Source organism: Pseudophryne corroboree, chromosome 2, assembly GCF_028390025.1.
Source record: "Pseudophryne corroboree isolate aPseCor3 chromosome 2, aPseCor3.hap2, whole genome shotgun sequence".
NCBI classification, from domain to species: Eukaryota; Metazoa; Chordata; class Amphibia; order Anura; family Myobatrachidae; genus Pseudophryne; species Pseudophryne corroboree.
The window spans coordinates 1,000,994,908-1,001,011,670 of record NC_086445.1 but is presented as its reverse complement, the minus strand read 5'-3'; the positions used below and the strand labels follow the sequence as shown (position 1 = coordinate 1,001,011,670).

Sequence of the window (16,763 nt, the reverse complement as noted above, 5' to 3'; positions counted from 1 at the left end):
TATGGGCCTGCGCTGGAGTTGGGGATATAGCCCCTCCCACATATAAAGCTCTCTGCACATCTTACATCTGCCCCACCTGCAGCGCAGCATGGTATAACCAAGGTACACAGGAAATTACAATTTTTTGCTGCACCCCCAGCTCAGAAACAGCCCCTAAACTCTAACCTCTGCACTAGCCACCCCCTCTGGTAACCACACGAGGCTGATCCCTACAATACGCAGGCCACCTGTATGCGGGTGCTCTAGAGAAAAACACATGGATGGTAAGTAGCATGCACACTCTTCCATGCTTTTCCTCTTCTACCTGTTTGTATGGGTTCCGGATGATAGGTCGACAGTCAATAGGTCGGCCCCATATAGTCGACATGCATTAGGTCGACCGTTAAGAAAGGTCGACACGGTTAATAGGTTGACATGTAAAAGGTAAACAGTGCTTAAGGTCGACAGGATCAAATAGTGAGCGAACGATAACACTTATGCGTAAACTGTAAATGAGAAGTTTCTACTTATTACTTTTCTGGTGTCTCATGGACTGGGGGAAAGTATGGACAGAAACACACAGTAATTAAAGAACAATGCAAAATCTGCATCCAGCATAATGAGACAACACAGAGAGTTACAAAACGGTATAAACGAAAGAAATCTGTGCAATCCACTACAAATCTGACATTAATTTAATAAGCCTTAATTATTGCCCAAATATTGCTGTGAAGTGTAATACAGTAACTGGTAGGATTGTGTTGTACCTGAGGAGTTCTTCTGTTTAATGCAGTGAATGGACGTTCTCTGAGTCTTCGGATGGAGCAGAAGCAATAGCACAGGTTCCAGTATCCGGGCGACGTCATTTAAGGAGAGCGCACGCACCAGCCAGCCCTGAGCGGCCGCACCGATAGCCCCGTCAGTGCAGTTCAAGCTGTCCAGCACCACAAATAGGGACCTGCATACAGGGATAGGTTAGTATAGGAATACAGTGATGCCTGGACAGCGGAGGAAGCCGTTCTCATCGCTGAAACACAATCGATTTAGGGGGTTATTCAAGTTTGTTAGGAAACCAAAAAAGTTAGCAATTGGGCAAAACCATGTGCACTGCAGGTGGGGCAGATATAACATGTGCAGAGAGAGTCAGATTTGAGTGGGTTATATTGTTGCAGGGTAAATACTGGCTGCTTTATTTCTACACTGCAATTTAGATTTGTTTGAACACACCCCACCCAAATGTAACTCTCTCTGCACATGTTACATCTGCCCCACCTGCAGTGCAGCATTGTTTTGCCCAACTGCTAACTTTTTTGGTTTAGGGCCCGATTTATACCTGATCGCTGCGGTGTGTTTTCGCAAAGCGGGCGATTATCGATAGACTGCGCATGCAGCGCAATGTGCAAGCATGTCGCCAAACAACAGGCGTCGCCGGTCAGCAACAGGTTGGTGCGAAAAATTTAAACCGCACAGTCATTGGATTGACAGGAAGCGGGCGTTTGTGGGTGGTAACTGACCGTTTTCAGGGAGTGTCAGGGAAAACGCAGGCGTTCCCAAGCGTTTTCAGGGAGGGTGTGTGACGTCAGCTCCGGCCCCGATCAGCCTGTTCTCATCACACTGTAGGAGTAAGTCCTGCACACAGTGGTAAAAACTTTCACTGGTGAGTGAGGTGTGAACGGATTTGCACGTGGCGAATTTACACTCCCCTTGGGCGGCGACTATCTGAACGCAGGACGGCAAAATTAGCAGCCCAGCGATCAGATCTGAATTAAGCCCTTAGAGTGATTGTAGTCACTTTGTAACTGATAAAAATCGTTGAAAATCGACCTTTAGTAAATATACCCCAGTGCCTCTATAGACATTTCCAAAATAATTACACCCTTAAAACACATATATTGTTAAACAGAGCAATAGTTTGGACAAGAGGTAATCTTAGATTAAGTAGAAGAACGTCACCTATCGAAGGATCGGTTATGGGACGTGACGCGGCTGCCTTGTATCTCTCTTGTCAGATGCCAAATCACCGAGAAGCGGAACAGAGCCTCCAGCCTGATCACCTACAAGACGTGAGAGAAAACACAGCGCTGTGACCCGACGGCCTCATTCGTCACCCACATGTTGTCCAATGATTCGTCACCCACATGTTGTCCAATGGCTCAACAAGGTTAATGACTATAGCGGCTACAGACGGCGAAATCTGATTTCCACTTTACGTCTCAATATAAATTTCCAAATTTGTGCAACAAGGGGTAAGTAATGAAAGATACAGCACATGTACTATGCAAACACTCATGTCAGAGGGGAGCTACACAGAACTTGAGATACTGCATCATCAGGCAGATGTATTAAGCCCAGAGAAGTGATAAAGCAGCGATAAGTGCAAGGTGATAATTCACCAGCCAATCAGCTCCTGTCAATTTACATATTGGAGCTGATTGGCTGGTGCGTTATCACCTTGCACTTATCAATGCTTTATCACTTCTCCAGGCTTAATACATCCTGCCCCCATATCCAAAGTCCTTCCACAGTGACAGACATGTTACAGGAGGACACACGTCCTACGCAGAGTTTGCACCGTGCAATAATCGTGACTATTAGCCAATTCTCGGCTGGTCGGTCAGATTATTGCACAGGGGTATTTGTAAGGAACTGCACAGCTGCAAGAAAGCGGTTGTACTATTACGTGTGATTGAAATTCAAATGCAGGAGGAGACAGACTGTGGGCGGGATGTATTAAGATACATCGCCGCCCCTCGGCGCTTACCGCAGCGATGTTGATCGCATATGTACTAACATATGCGATCAATATCGCGATGCGGTGACGGAGGCCCCCCGCGATACCTGTTAGGTGGTCTGCCAGGGGGTCTCCGTCATCTCCCCGGGATCTTTACACTGGCTAGACGCCGGGAAGCAGCAGCAGGCTGCCCCCGGCGCCTCCTCCTCACCCCTACAGCCGGAAAGACCTCCGGCTGCGTTGCTAGGGGGAGGAGGAGATTACCTTCCGGGTCCAGGGCAGCCTGTAGGAAGGTAAGCCGGGGGGGGTGTCGGTGTCAGCGGCAGGGCCGGCAGAGGTGGCAGGTTGCGGAGGTCGGCGATAAGAAGCCCATAGGCTTCTATAGGTATCGCCATCCAAAGATGGCGATACCCTGGGCGGCAAAAACGCGCCGGTAGGGTCTCAGTAAATTTGAAGATGCGGTAAAACCCCCGTTTTCGGGGTTTTACCGCATTTTAGCTTTAGTACATCCCGCCCAGAGACAGACTGTAAGGGACAGACTATAAAGGTGTGTACACATGGTGAGATTTCGGCTATGCCCGATTCTCACTATGCGATAGGGACTGTGGTCGGTAGCGCAAGCCTAGATGACTGTGCTTGCGATACTGACTATGTGCAATTTTGGCTAAGTGCCAATTTTGACTATATTTTGGGGGTAATTCCAAGTGGGGTGTGTTCAATCTGCAATCTGATTTGCAGTGTAAAAATAAAGCAGCCAGTATTTATCCTGCACAGAAACAAAATAACCCACCCAAATCTAACTCTCTCTGCACATGTTATATCTGCCTCCCCTGCAGTGCACATGGTTTTGCCCAACTGCTAACAAAATTCCTGCTGCGATCAACTTGGAATTACCCCCTATACTTTTATACTAGATAGTCAAAATTGACATGCCTGCACAGTCTATCTAGGCTTGCAATACCGACCGCGCATCAGGATCGCTAGGTGACTTTCACCTTGCGATCTGCACCAACTTTCCTTGCGATTTTGACTATATAGTCAAAATTGCAAGCTAAAATCTCACCGTATGTACACACTGTAAGAGACAGGCTGTAAGAGACAGGCTGTAAGAGACAGGCTGTAAGAGGACGAGTGCAGGACACAGCGTGCAGGACGCAGATGCCTACTGTTTGCATTTGCAAGATCTGAGTGCTTTGTCTGAGGACGCAGCCTTGCATCACCATTAGTCATGATTCACGATGGTTTTAGGCATCATCCATACTGCATAAGCTGAAGTTTATTACTCCGGACAAGCCTGCTCCGACAACCCCGTCTTGAAGAACAGTGCTGGGTGCTGCCACTGCTCCGCCCCCCAAATGCTGAAAAATGTCAATCATGCTGCAGCTGAGAGGGGGCTGCGAGCGACATCGCAAGACCCGTTCTGCACTTGCGCAGAACCCCAAATATTCAAACCATCAGGAAGTTGTTGTTCATATATGGAAAAAATAAGAACTGCATACGGTTCCTCTGATCTGTCCGGTGTATACCCAGCTGTGTACGGTTCCTCTGATCTATCCGGTGTATACCCAGCTGTGTACGGTTCCTCTGATCTGTCCGGTGTATACCCAGCTGTGTACGGTTCCTCTGATCTATCCGGTGTATACCCAGCTGTGTACGGTTCCTCTGATCTGTCCGGTGTATACCCAGCTGTGTACGGTTCCTCTGATCTATCCGGTGTATACCCAGCTGTGTACGGTTCCTCTGATCTATCCGGTGTATACCCAGCTGTGTACGGTTCCTCTGATCTGTCCGGTGTATACCCGGCTTACCTTGTCGTTGTCCAGCAGAGTCTGGCAGATGATCTCCTCGCAGATATTGGCGGAGGGAGCCAGGCAGTGCAGCCTGTAAAAGAGTTCCACGCAGGTTATATGGTGCTCTCTTGTCTCCATGTTCAGCTGGTTCCACAGCACATGGGCCACCCTCTGCCGGGAGAGAAGTGTAATACATTATAATTACTGCTCCGAGCCATTCATAAATGCTCACTGCCATCTATTATTAGAGTAAGATTACTCCCATGTTACAGTGTCTGGGGAAATTTGTATTATTACTTTACATTCACATCCCTGCAGCAGGAAAGAAGAGGAGTAAATGTTTGTTATTCCACGTCAATGTTGATTGAAGACACAGAGGGCACATGGATGTTCACCATCACAGGGGAATGACGACGTTACACAGGCAGGAGGATGAGTGATAGAACATACGTTCTGGGGAATGCGAAGTGTACCTTGCGTGTGCTCGGACAGCCATGCTCTGGAAATGAGGGCACGCATGCACGGGCGATGCTGTGTCACACGCATTTCACAACCCTAACGCCTGGGATCTCGCACAAGCAGAGTAGTCAGGGTGTGTCATGGAAACTGTGGGCCCAGCAGAGTCGTGCGTAACAGTAAATACGTCATTATTACACCGATGGTTCAAGCGCGCACTGATAATGACTAGCAGGAAACTGAGCGTACAGGGGCGTAGTATGTGGACACATGTTGTTGTTGACACGAGAATGACGACATTCACTGTGTCTGCACGGATAACATGTCGGCCCAGTGGTCTCTTACCTGGGGAGGACCCATATTCCAGGACCCATGGTACATGTAACCAGTAGTTCTGGCACAGATGTCTGACAGAGTGGCGTTTCGTTATTTTACTCCTATCCCTAATACCTTCCCCTAACCCTGCCCTAGTGCCTAACCCTTACACCCCCACAATCTAGCCCTAAACCCACCCTCGCAGCCAAACCCTAACACCCCCTCCCCCACAGCCTAACTCCTCCCTCACAGCCTAACTATAACACCCCATCCCCCGCAGCCTAACCCTAAACCCCCCCTCACAGCATAATTCTAACACCTCCCCCCTTGCAGCCTAACCCTACGCTCCCCTTATCGTCTTACCCTATTCTCCCCTTGCAGCCTAACCCTAACCTCCCCCTACAGTCTAACCCTATTCTCCTCTTATAGCCTAACCCTAACCTCCCCCTACAGTCTAACCCTATTCTCCTCTTATAGCCTAACCCTAACCTCCCCCTACAGTCTAACCCTATTCTCCTCTTATAGCCTAACCCTAACCTCCCCCTACAGTCTAACCCTATTCTCCTCTTATAGCCTAACCCTAACCTCCCTTTATCGTCTAACCCTATTATAGTCTAACCCTAACCTCTCCCTGCAGCCTAACCTTAACCTCCCATTAGTTTAACAGTAACCTCCCCTTATAGCCTAACCAGAACCTCCCCTTATAGCCTAACCATAACCTCCCCCCAGCCTAACTCCCCCTCACAGCCTAACTCTAACACACCCCCTCTCGCAGCCTAACCCTAACCTCCCCCACAACCTAACCCTCATCCCCCCTTGCAGCCTAACCCTAACCTCCCCTTATCGTCTTACCCTATTTTCCCCTTATAGCCAACCATAACCTCCCCCTGCAGCCTAACACTACTCTAACACTAACCTCCCTTTATCGTCTAACCCTATTCTCCCCCTGCAGCCTAAGCCTAACCACCCCCTGCAGCCTAACCCTAATCTCCCCTTGTAGCCTGACACTAACCTCCGCTTATCATCTAACCCTATTCTCCCCCTGTAGCCTAACTTTAACTTACCCCAGCAGCCTAACCTCTCCTCGCAGCCTAATCCTAACCTCGCCTCACAGCCTAACCCTAACCTCCCCTCCCCTCGCAGCCTAACCCTAACCTCCCCTCGCAGCCTAACCCTAAACTCCCCTCGCAGCCTAACTCTAAACTCCCCTCGCAGCCTAACCCTAACCTCCCCTCGCAGCCTAACCCTAACCTCCCCTCGCAGCCTAACCCTAACCTCGACTCGCAGCCTAACCCTAACCTCCCCTCGCAGCCTAACCCTAACCTCCCCTCGCAGCCTAACCCTAACCTCCCCTCGCAGCCTAACCCTAACCTCTCCTCGCACCTCCCCTCGCAGCCTAACCCTAACCTCCCCTCGCAGCCTAACCCTAACCTCCCCTCGCAGCCTAACCCTAACCTCGACTCGCAGCCTAACCCTAACCTCCCCTCGCAGCCTAACCCTAACCTCCCCTCGCAGCCTAACCCTAACCTCCTCTCGCAGCCTAACCCTAACCTCCCCTCGCAGCCTAACCCTAACCTCCCCTCGCAGCCTAACCCTAACCTCGACTCGCAGCCTAACCCTAACCTCCCCTCGCAGCCTAACCCTAACCTCCCCTCACAGCCTAACCTTAACAATAAGCATTCTGAGAATGTTGACATTTCAGATGCTGACATTGTGACCATGTCAACATTCTGAGGATGCCGACAATAGTGCATGACAGTGTGATGTTGACGTTATGAAAGTCAACATGGTAACTACAACCATTTGACCGGATATGCATACAGGTAGCGGATGGGTGCACCGCAAGATGCATACTACAACATATACCCAACTATACACATATTACATGCGCGCAGTCCAATTCTGCGTCAGGTCATTACTGTTTACAGTTAGTGATGCATCACAGTGACAGTATATGTTATGGGACTGAAGCTGGGTCATTGTATATTTTGCAATAGTTGAGAATCCGTTTAGAAACTGCTAAAGTGAATGTTACTTGCCATCTCTCATGTAGACGACGGTGCACTGGGCCACAGTCTCTTCAATATGAACTGTGCCCAAGGAGGGAGGAAGGGGAGCTGGTAGCTGTGCCCAAGGACGGAGGGAGGGGAGCTGGTAACTGTGCCCAGGGAGGGAGGGGAGCTGTGCTCAAGGAGGGAGGGGAGCTGGTAACTGTGCTCAAGGAGGGAGGGAGGGAGGGAGTGGAGCTGCTGTGTCGAGGGAGGGAGGGGAGCTGGTAACTGTGCCCAAGGAGGGAGGAAGGGGAGCTGGTAGCTGTGCCCAAGGAGGGAGGAAGGGGAGCTGGTAGCTGTGCCCAATGAGGGAGGAAGGGGAGCTGGTAGCTGTGCCCAAGGAGGGAGGAAGGGGAGCTGGTAGCTGTGCCCAAGGAAGGAGGGAGGGGAGCTGGTAGCTGTGCCCAAGGAAGGAGGGAGGGGAGCTGGTAACTGTGTCCAGGGAGGGAGGGAGGGGAGCTGGTAACTGTGTCCAGGGAGGGAGGGAGGGGAGCTGGTAACTGTGTCCAGGGAGGGAGGGAGGGTGGGGAGCTGGTAACTGTGCCCAAGGAGGGAGGGAGGGGAGCTGGTAATTGTGCTCAAGGAGGGAGGGAGGGTGGGGAGCTGGTAACTGTGCCCAAGGAGGGAGGGAGGGGAGCTGCTGTGTCCAGGGAGAGAGGAGAGCTGGTAGCTGTGCCCAAGGAAGGAGGGAGGGGAGCTGGTAACCGTGCCCAAGGAGGGAGGAAGGTGAGCTGGTAACTGTGTCCAGGGAGGGAGGGAGGGAGGGGAGCTGGTAGATGTGCCCAAGGAGGGAGGAAGGGGAGCTGGTAGCTGTGCCCAAAGAGGGAGGAAGGGGAGCTGGTAGCTGTGCCCAAGGAAGGAGGGAGGGGAGCTGGTAGCTGTGCCCAAGGAAGGAGGGAGGGGAGCTGGTAGCTGTGCCCAAGGAGGGAGGAAGGGGAGCTGGTAGCTGTGCCCAAGGAAGAAGGGAGGGGAGCTGGTAGCTGTGCCCAAGGAGGGAGGAAGGTGAGCTGGAAAACTGTGTCCAGGGAAGGAGGGAGGGGAGCTGGTAACCGTGCCCAAGGAGGGAGGAAGAGAGCTGGTAGCTGTGCCCAAAGAGGGAGGAAGGGGAGCTGGTAGCTGTGCCCAAGGAAGAAGGGAGGGGAGCTGGTAGCTGTGCCCAAGGAGGGAGGAAGGTGAGCTGGAAAACTGTGTCCAGGGAAGGAGGGAGGGGAGCTGGTAGCTGTGCCCAAGGAAGGAGGGAGGGGAGCTGGTAACTGTGTCCAGGGAGGGAGGGAGGGTGGGGAGCTGGTAACTGTGCTCAAGGAGGGAGGGAGGGGAGCTGGTAATTGTGCTCAAGGAGGGAGGGAGGGTGGGGAGCTGGTAACTGTGCCCAAGGAGGGAGGGAGGGGAGCTGCTGTGTCCAGGGAGGGAGGAGAGCTGGCAGCTGTGCCCAAGGAAGGAGGGAGGGGAGCTGGTAACCGTGCCCAAGGAAGGAGGGAGGGGAGCTGGTAACCGTGCCCAAGGAGGGAGGAAGAGAGCTGGTAGCTGTGCCCAAAGAGGGAGGAAGGGGAGCTGGTAGCTGTGCCCAAGGAAGAAGGGAGGGGAGCTGGTAGCTGTGCCCAAGGAGGGAGGAAGGTGAGCTGGAAAACTGTGTCCAAGGAGGGAGGGAGGGGAGCTGGTAGCTGTGCCCAAGGAAGGAGGGAGGGGAGCTGGTAGCTGTGCCCAAGGAAGGAGGGAGGGGAGCTGGTAACTGTGTCCAGGGAGGGAGGGAGGGGAGCTGGTAACTGTGCTCAAGGAGGGAGGGAGGGGAGCTGGTAATTGTGCTCAAGGAGGGAGGGAGGGGAGCTGGTAACTGTGCCCAGGGAGGAGGGAGGGGAGCTGGTCACTGTGCCCAGGGAGGAGGGAGGGGAGCTGGTCACTGTGCCCAGGGGAAGAGGGGATTGGAGCTGGTAACTATGCCCAGGGGAAGAGGGAGGGGAACTGGTAACTGTGCCCAGGGGAAGAGGGAGGGGAGCTGGTAACTGTGCCCAGGGAGGAGGGAGGGGAGCTGGTAACTGTGCCCAGGGAGGGAGTAAGGGGAGCTGGTAACTGTGCCCAGGGAGGGAGTAAGGGGAGCTGGTAACTGTGCCCAGGGAGGAGGGGAGCTGGTAATTGTGCCCAAGGAAGAGGGGGGAGGGAGGGGCAGAGAAAGAAAAAAGGAGCTGCTAATATACTGGACGCTGTTTCTTTGTTTTAAGCATTTTTTTTTATTTCTGGCTTATAGTGGTTACTTCAATGAAAGTTCTTATGTATATATATTTTTTTTTAAACATGTATATATTTTTTTTCTTCTGGCCCTCATTAGTAATATGTGAATAACTAAATATATGCATATGGGGGGCGGGGGGGGGGGGGTGTCAGTGTCTGGAGTTGCAGCAGAAAAATACCTGTATATAAATAAAAAGAGGCTTATTATGAGTGTGCGCCCCTCGAATATTCACTGGAAAGTGTTAAGTGGCCCCCCAGCTGAAACAATAAGATTTTACTCACCGGTAAATCTATTTCTCGTAGTCCGTAGTGGATGCTGGGAACTCCGTAAGGACCATGGGGAATAGCGGCTCTGCAGGAGACTGGGCACAACTAAAAGAAAGCTTTTAGACTACCTGGTGTGCACTGGCTCCTCCCACTATGACCCTCCTCCAAGCCTCAGTTAGGATACTGTGCCCGGAAGAGCTGACACAATAAGGAAGGATTTTGAATCCCAGGTAAGACTCATACCAGCCACACCAATCACACCGTATAACTCGTGATACTATACCCAGTTAACAGTATGAAATATAACTGAGCCTCTCAACAGATGGCTCAACAATAACCCTTAGTTAGGCAATAACTACATACAAGTATTGCAGACAATCCGCACTTGGGATGGGCGCCCAGCATCCACTACGGACTACGAGAAATAGATTTACCGGTGAGTAAAATCTTATTTTCTCTGACGTCCTAGTGGATGCTGGGATCTCCGTAAGGACCATGGGGATTATACCAAAGCTCCCAAACGGGCGGGAGAGTGCGGATGACTCTGCAGCAACGAATGAGAGAACTCAAGGTCCTCCTCAGCCAGGGTATCAAATCTGTAGAATTTTGCAAACGTGTTTGCCCCTGACCAAGTTGCAGCTCGGCAAAGTTGTAAAGCCGAGACCCCTCGGGCAGCCGCCCAAGATGAGCCCACTTTCCTCGTGGAATGGGCTTTTACTGATTTAGGATGCGGCAATCCAGCCGCAGAATGCTCCAGCTGAATTGTGCTACAAATTCAGCGAGCAATAGTCTGCTTAGAAGCAGGAGCACCTATTTTGTTGGGTGCCTACAGGATAAAAAGCGAGTCAATTTTCCTGACTCCAGCCGTCCTGGAAATATAAATTTTTAAGGCCCTGACTACGTCCAGTAACTTGGAATCTTCCAAGTCCCTAGTAGCCGCAGGCACTACAATAGGTTGGTTCAAGTGAAAAGCTGATACCACCTTAGGGAGAAACTGGGGACGAGTCCTCAATTCTGCCCTATCCATATGGAAAATCAGATAAGGGCTTTTACATGACAAAGCCGCCCATTCTGACACACGCCTGGCCGAAGCCAAGGCCAATAACATGACCACTTTCCACGTGAGATATTTCAAATCCACAGTTTTAAGTGGCTCAAACCAATGTGATTTTAGGAAACTCAACACCACGTTGAGATCCCAAGGTGCCACAGGAGGCACAAAAGGGGGCTGAATATGTAGCACTCCCTTTACAAATGTCTGAACTCCAGGCAGTGAAGCCAGTTCTTTCTGGAAGAAAATCGACAGAGCCGAAATCTGGACCTTAATGGAACCCAAGTTTAGGCCCATAGTCACTCCTGACTGTAGGAAGTGCAGAAAACGACCCAGCTGAAATTCCTCTGTTGGGGCCTTCCTGGCCTCACACCACGCAACATATTTTCGCCAAATACGGTGATAATGGTTTGCGGTTACTTCTTTCCTGGCTTTTATCAGCGTAGGAATGACTTCCTCCGAAATGCCCTTTTCCTTTAGGATCCGGAATTCAACCGCCATGCCATCAAACGCAGCCGCGGTAAGTCTTGGAACAGACAGGGCCCCTGCTGTAGCAGATCCTGTCTGAGCGGTAGAGGCCATGGGTCCTCTGATATCATTTCTTGAAGTTCTGGGTACCAAGCTCTTCTTGGCCCATCCGGAACCACGAGTACCGTTCTTGCTCCTCGTCTTCTTATTATTCTCAGTACCTTTGGTATGAGAGGCAGAGGAGGGAATACATAAACCGACTGGTACACCCACGGTGTCACTAGAGCGTCCACAGCTATCGCCTGAGGGTCCCTTGACCTGGCGCAATATCTAGTTTTTTGTTTAGGCGGGACGCCATCATGTCCACCTGTGGTCTTTCCCAACAGTTTACCAACAGTTGGAAGACTTCTGGATGAAGTCCCCACTCTCCCAGGTGTAGGTCGTGTCTGCTGAGGAAGTCTGCTCCCCAGTTGACCACTCCCGGAATGAACACTGCTGACAGTGCTAAGACGTGATTTTCCGCCCATCGGAGAATCCTTGTGGCTTCTGCCATCGCCATCCTGCTTCTTGTGCCGCCCTGTCGGTTTACATGGGCGACTGCCGTGATGTTGTCTGATTGGATCAGTACCGGCTGGTTTGAAGCAGAGGCCTTGCCAGACTTAGGGCATTGTAAATGGCCCTCAGTTCCAGAATATTTATGTGTAGGGACGACTCCTGACTTGACCAAAGTCCTTGGAAATTTCTTCCCTGTGTGACTGCCCCCCAGCCTCGAAGGCTGGCATCCGTGGTTACCAGGACCCAGTCCTGTATGCCGAATCTGCGGCCCTCTTGAAGATGAGCACTCTGCAGCCACCACAGTAGAGATACCCTGGTCCTTGGAGACAGGGTTATCAGCCGATGCATCTGAAGATGCGATCAAGACCACTTGTCCAAGAGGTCCCACTGAAAGGTTCTTGCATGGAACCTGCCGAATGGAATTCTGCTTCGTAAGAAGCTATCATTTTTCCCAGGACTCGTGTGCAGTTATTCACCGATACCTGTTTTGGTTTCAGGAGGTCTCTGACTAGAGATGACAGCTCCTTGGCTTTCTCCTGCGGGAGAAAAACTTTTTTCTGTTCTGTGTCCAGAACCATCCCCAGGAACAGTAGGCGTGTGGTAGGAACCAGCTGCGACTTTGGAATGTATAGAATCCATCCGTGCTGTTGTAGCACTTCCCGAGATAGTGCTACTCCGACCAACAACTGCTCCTTGGACCTCGCCTTTATAAGGAGATCGTCCAAGTACGGGATAATTAAAACTCCCTTTTTTCGAAGGAGTATCATCATTTCTGCCATTACCTTGGTAAAGACCCTCGGTGCCGTGGACAGTCCAAACGGCAGTGTTTGGAATTGGTAATGGCAATCCTGTACCACAAATCTGAGGTACTCCTGGTGAGGATGGTAAATGGGGACATGTAGGTAAGCATCCTTGATGTTCAGGGATACCATGTAATCCCCCTCCTCCAGGCTTGCAATAACCGCCCTGAGCGATTCCATCTTGAACTTGAATTTTTTTATGTATGTGTTCAAGGATTTCAAATTTAACATGGGTCTCACCGAACCGTCCGGTTTCGGTACCACAAACAGTGTGGAATAGTAACCCCGTCCTTGTTGAAGTAGGGGCACCTTGACTATCACCTGCTGGGAATACAGCTTGTGAATTGCCTCTAGCACAGCCATCCTGCCTGAGGGAGTTGTCGGCAAGGCAGATTTGAGGAAACGGCGGGGGGGGAGACGCCTCGAATTCCAGCTTGTACCCCTGAGATACTACTTGAAGGATCCAGGGATCCACCTGTGAGCGAGCCCACTGATCGCTGAAATTTTTGAGGCGGCCCCCCACCGTAACTGGCTACGCCTGTAGAGCCCCCGCGTCATGCGGTGGACTCAGAGGAAGCGGGGGAAGAATTTTGATTCTGGGAACTGGCTGACTGGTGCAGCTTTTTCCCTCTTCCCTCGTCTCTGTGCAGAAAGGAAGCGCCTTTGACCCGCTTGCTTTTCTGAAGCCGAAAGGACCGTACCTGATAATACAGTGCTTTCTTAGGCTGTGAGGAAACCTGAGGTGAAAAATTTTCTTCCCAGCTGTTGCTGTGGATACGAGGTCCCAGAGACCATCCCCAAACAATTCCTCACCCTTATAAGGCTCTATGTGCCTTTTAAAGTCAGCATCACCTGTCCAGTGTCGGGTCTCTAATACCCTCCTGACAGAATGGACATTGCATTAATTCTGGATGCCAGCCGGCAAAATATCCCTCTGTGCATCCCTCATATATAAGCCGACGTCTTTAATATGTTCTTACGCAAAATAGTATCCCTGTTTGACAGGGTCACAGACCACGCTGCAGCAGCACTATCTGCAGGTCTCAGTCTAGTACCCGAGTGTGTAAATACAGACTTAAGGATAGCCTCCTGCTTTTTATCAGCAGGTACCTTCAAAGTGGCCGTATCCCAAGACAGCAGTGCCACCTTTTTTGACAAACGTGTGAGCGCCTTATCCACCCTAGGGGATATCTCCCAGTGTAACTTATCCTCTGGCGGGAAAGGGTACGCCATCAGTAACTTTTTAGAAATTACCAGTTTCTTATCGGGGGAACCCACGCTTTTTCACACTTCATTCACTCTTGATGGGGGAACAAAACACTGCCTACTTTTTCTCCCCACACATAAAACCCTTTTTTAGTGGTACTTGGGTTAATGTCAGAAATGTGTAACACATTTTTTATTGCCGGGATCATGTAACGGATGTTCCTAGTGGATTGTGTATATGTCTCAACCTCGTCGACACTGGAGTCAGACTCCGTGTCGACATCTGTGTCTGCCATCTGAGGGAGCGGGCGTTTTTGAGCCCCTGATGGCTTTTGAGACGCCTGGGCAGGCGCGGCTGAGAAGCCGGCTGTCCCACAGCTGTTACGTCATCCAGCCTTTTATGTAAGGAGTTGACACTGTCGGTTTATACCTTCCACCTATCCATCCACTCTGGTGTCGGCCCCACAGGGGGCGACATCACATTTATCGGCATCTGCTCTGCCACCACATAAGCCTCCTCATCAAACGTGTCGACACAGCCGTACCGACACACCGCACACACACAGGGAATGCTCTGACTGAGGACAGGACCCCACACAGCCCTTTGGGGAGACAGAGAGAGAGTATGCCAGCACACACCAGAGCGCTATATAATTTAGGGATTAACACTATATTGAGTGAATTTTTCCCAATAGCTGCTTGTATATACAATATTGCGCCTAAATTTAGTGCCCCCCCCCCCTCTCTTTTTAACCCTTTGAGCCTGCAAACTACAGGGGAGAGCCTGGGGAGCTGTCTTCCAGCTGCACTGTGAAGAGAAAATGGCACCAGTGTGCTGAGGGTGATAGCTCCGCCCCTTTTTCGCGGACTTTTCTCCCGCTTTTTTATGGATTCTGGCAGGGGTATTTATCACATATATAGCCTCTGGGGCTATATATTGTGATATATTTGCCAGCCAAGGTGTTTTTATTGCTGCTCAGGGCGCCCCCCCAGCGCCCTGCACCCTCAGTGACCGGAGTGTGAAGTGTGTATGAGGAGCAATGGCGCACAGCTGCAGTGCTGTGCGCTACCTTGGTGAAGACTGATGTCTTCTGCCGCCGATTTTCCGGACCTCTTCTTGCTTCTGGCTCTGTAAGGGGGACGGCGGCGCGGCTCCGGAAACAAACACCAAGGCCAGTTCCATGCGGTCGATCCCTCTGGAGCTAATGGTGTCCAGTAGCCTAAGAAGCCCAAGCTAGCTGCAAGCAGGTAGGTTCGCTTCTTCTCCCCTTAGTCCCTCGATGCAGTGAGCCTGTTGCCAGCAGGTCTCACTGTAAAATAAAAAACCTAAAATAAACTTTCTTTCTAGGAGCTCAGGAGAGCCCCTAGTGTGCATCCAGCTCGGCCGGGCACAGAAATCTAACTGAGGCTTGGAGGAGGGTCATAGTGGGAGGAGCCAGTGCACACCAGGTAGTCTAAAAGCTTTCTTTTAGTTGTGCCCAGTCTCCTGCGGAGCCGCTATTTCCCATGGTCCTTACGGAGTTCCCAGCATCCACTAGGACGTCAGAGAAAATTGTTTATAGGATTTCTGATATCTCCTATGCTGGAAAGTTGTTGAACGGTTGCCTATGATGTGTGATTGCTGTCAGCAGGTAATCAGAGACGTGTATGTAGGCACTGTACCCCGGTATTACAGACGGTCCTTACTGTACAATAACAGCATGGCAGAGACTCCAGTGCTAGAGACGTACCAGGTAGAAATCCGTCTTCTCAGCAATCAGCCGGAGAACTCCCGGCGAGACAGGCGGAACGGTCACCATCTGCAGCTTTGTGAAAACGGCGCTGTACCCGGACATCTTAGAGCGTTTCATCCTGTCTTCCATTACCAGTGACAGGGACTGCGAGTGATTGATGACTTCCAAAAGGGTGGAAATGGCCATGTTCTGAATGTAACAATCCTTCACACAGCAGCAAACGGTCATCAGGGACTTGAACCATAGAGGAAAGCTGGCGTCACCTGACCCGGATACAAAGCAGAGACGGAGCGTTAGTAGATAAGGCTGGGAAAGTCCAGTGCCGTTGTGCATAGCTCTATAATGGTCATATCTAGTATATTATAAACCAATGAGGTTTTAGTACGACCTGTCCAGAGCAAGTCAATACAATTAAATCAACATATTTTCTCTTTACAGACCTTTTATACTTACAGTAAAAATTGTCCTTGTTTTATATTACTGTTATTCTCATTATTTCATGCTTTCGGAAAAGGTCAAAAATGTTGCAACACTTTTGGGTAAATTTACTAAGGTGGGATTTTTTTTAGAACTGGTGATGTTGCCAATAGCAACCAGATTCGATCTATTATCGTCTAGAAGCAGCTAGATAAATGTTAAGTAGAATCTGATTGGTTGCTATGAGCAACATCATCAGTTCTAAAAAACAAAACAAAAAACCCTTCGTAAATTAACCCCTTTGATAGCGCAAGAGGAAGTCATGGAATACTCCAATAAATGGGATAAGCTTAAAGCTATAGACTATCTAATGAATCCTGAAGAGTATTCATATATTCCTAGTCAAGGATTTCAGGACACAATCAAGTTAATAAATGCATGTCCAGGTAATGATGATTCCAAAGAACGGAACATGGGTGAAGAGCCATGGGTGGGTACATGTGTGGGGGGGCTTGGAGGCAAAGCAGCAGGTGGGCGGTGATGGCTCCAGATATAGCACTGGATTTGGGAGAAAAAAGGGGGTTTAGGGGAGATGCATCAAACCTTGGAGAGATTTAAATGACTTCTTACTGCCAGTTACAGTGTTTGAGCTGATTGGTTGGTTCTTTATCTCTCTCCAAGGTTTGATACCTATCCCTGAGAGTGGGGAGGGGCCTCC

At 50.6% G+C, this 16,763-nt stretch overlaps 1 protein-coding gene across 4 annotated transcripts in view; it reads right to left on the bottom strand.

Moving 5' to 3' along the window:
- DOP1B (DOP1 leucine zipper like protein B) overlaps nt 1–16,763 on the bottom strand; it is a 153,623-nt gene that overhangs the window by 42,820 nt on the left and 94,040 nt on the right. For all 4 annotated transcript variants that reach the window (XM_063956539.1, XM_063956536.1, XM_063956537.1 and 1 more), the window contains exons 15-18: nt 15,626–15,891; nt 4,519–4,671; nt 1,933–2,033; nt 747–937 (exon numbers count right to left, since the gene is read on the bottom strand). In XM_063956539.1, the coding sequence (XP_063812609.1) occupies nt 747–937; nt 1,933–2,033; nt 4,519–4,671; nt 15,626–15,891 (711 nt within the window). The remainder of the gene's footprint in view (nt 1–746; nt 938–1,932; nt 2,034–4,518; nt 4,672–15,625; nt 15,892–16,763) is intronic.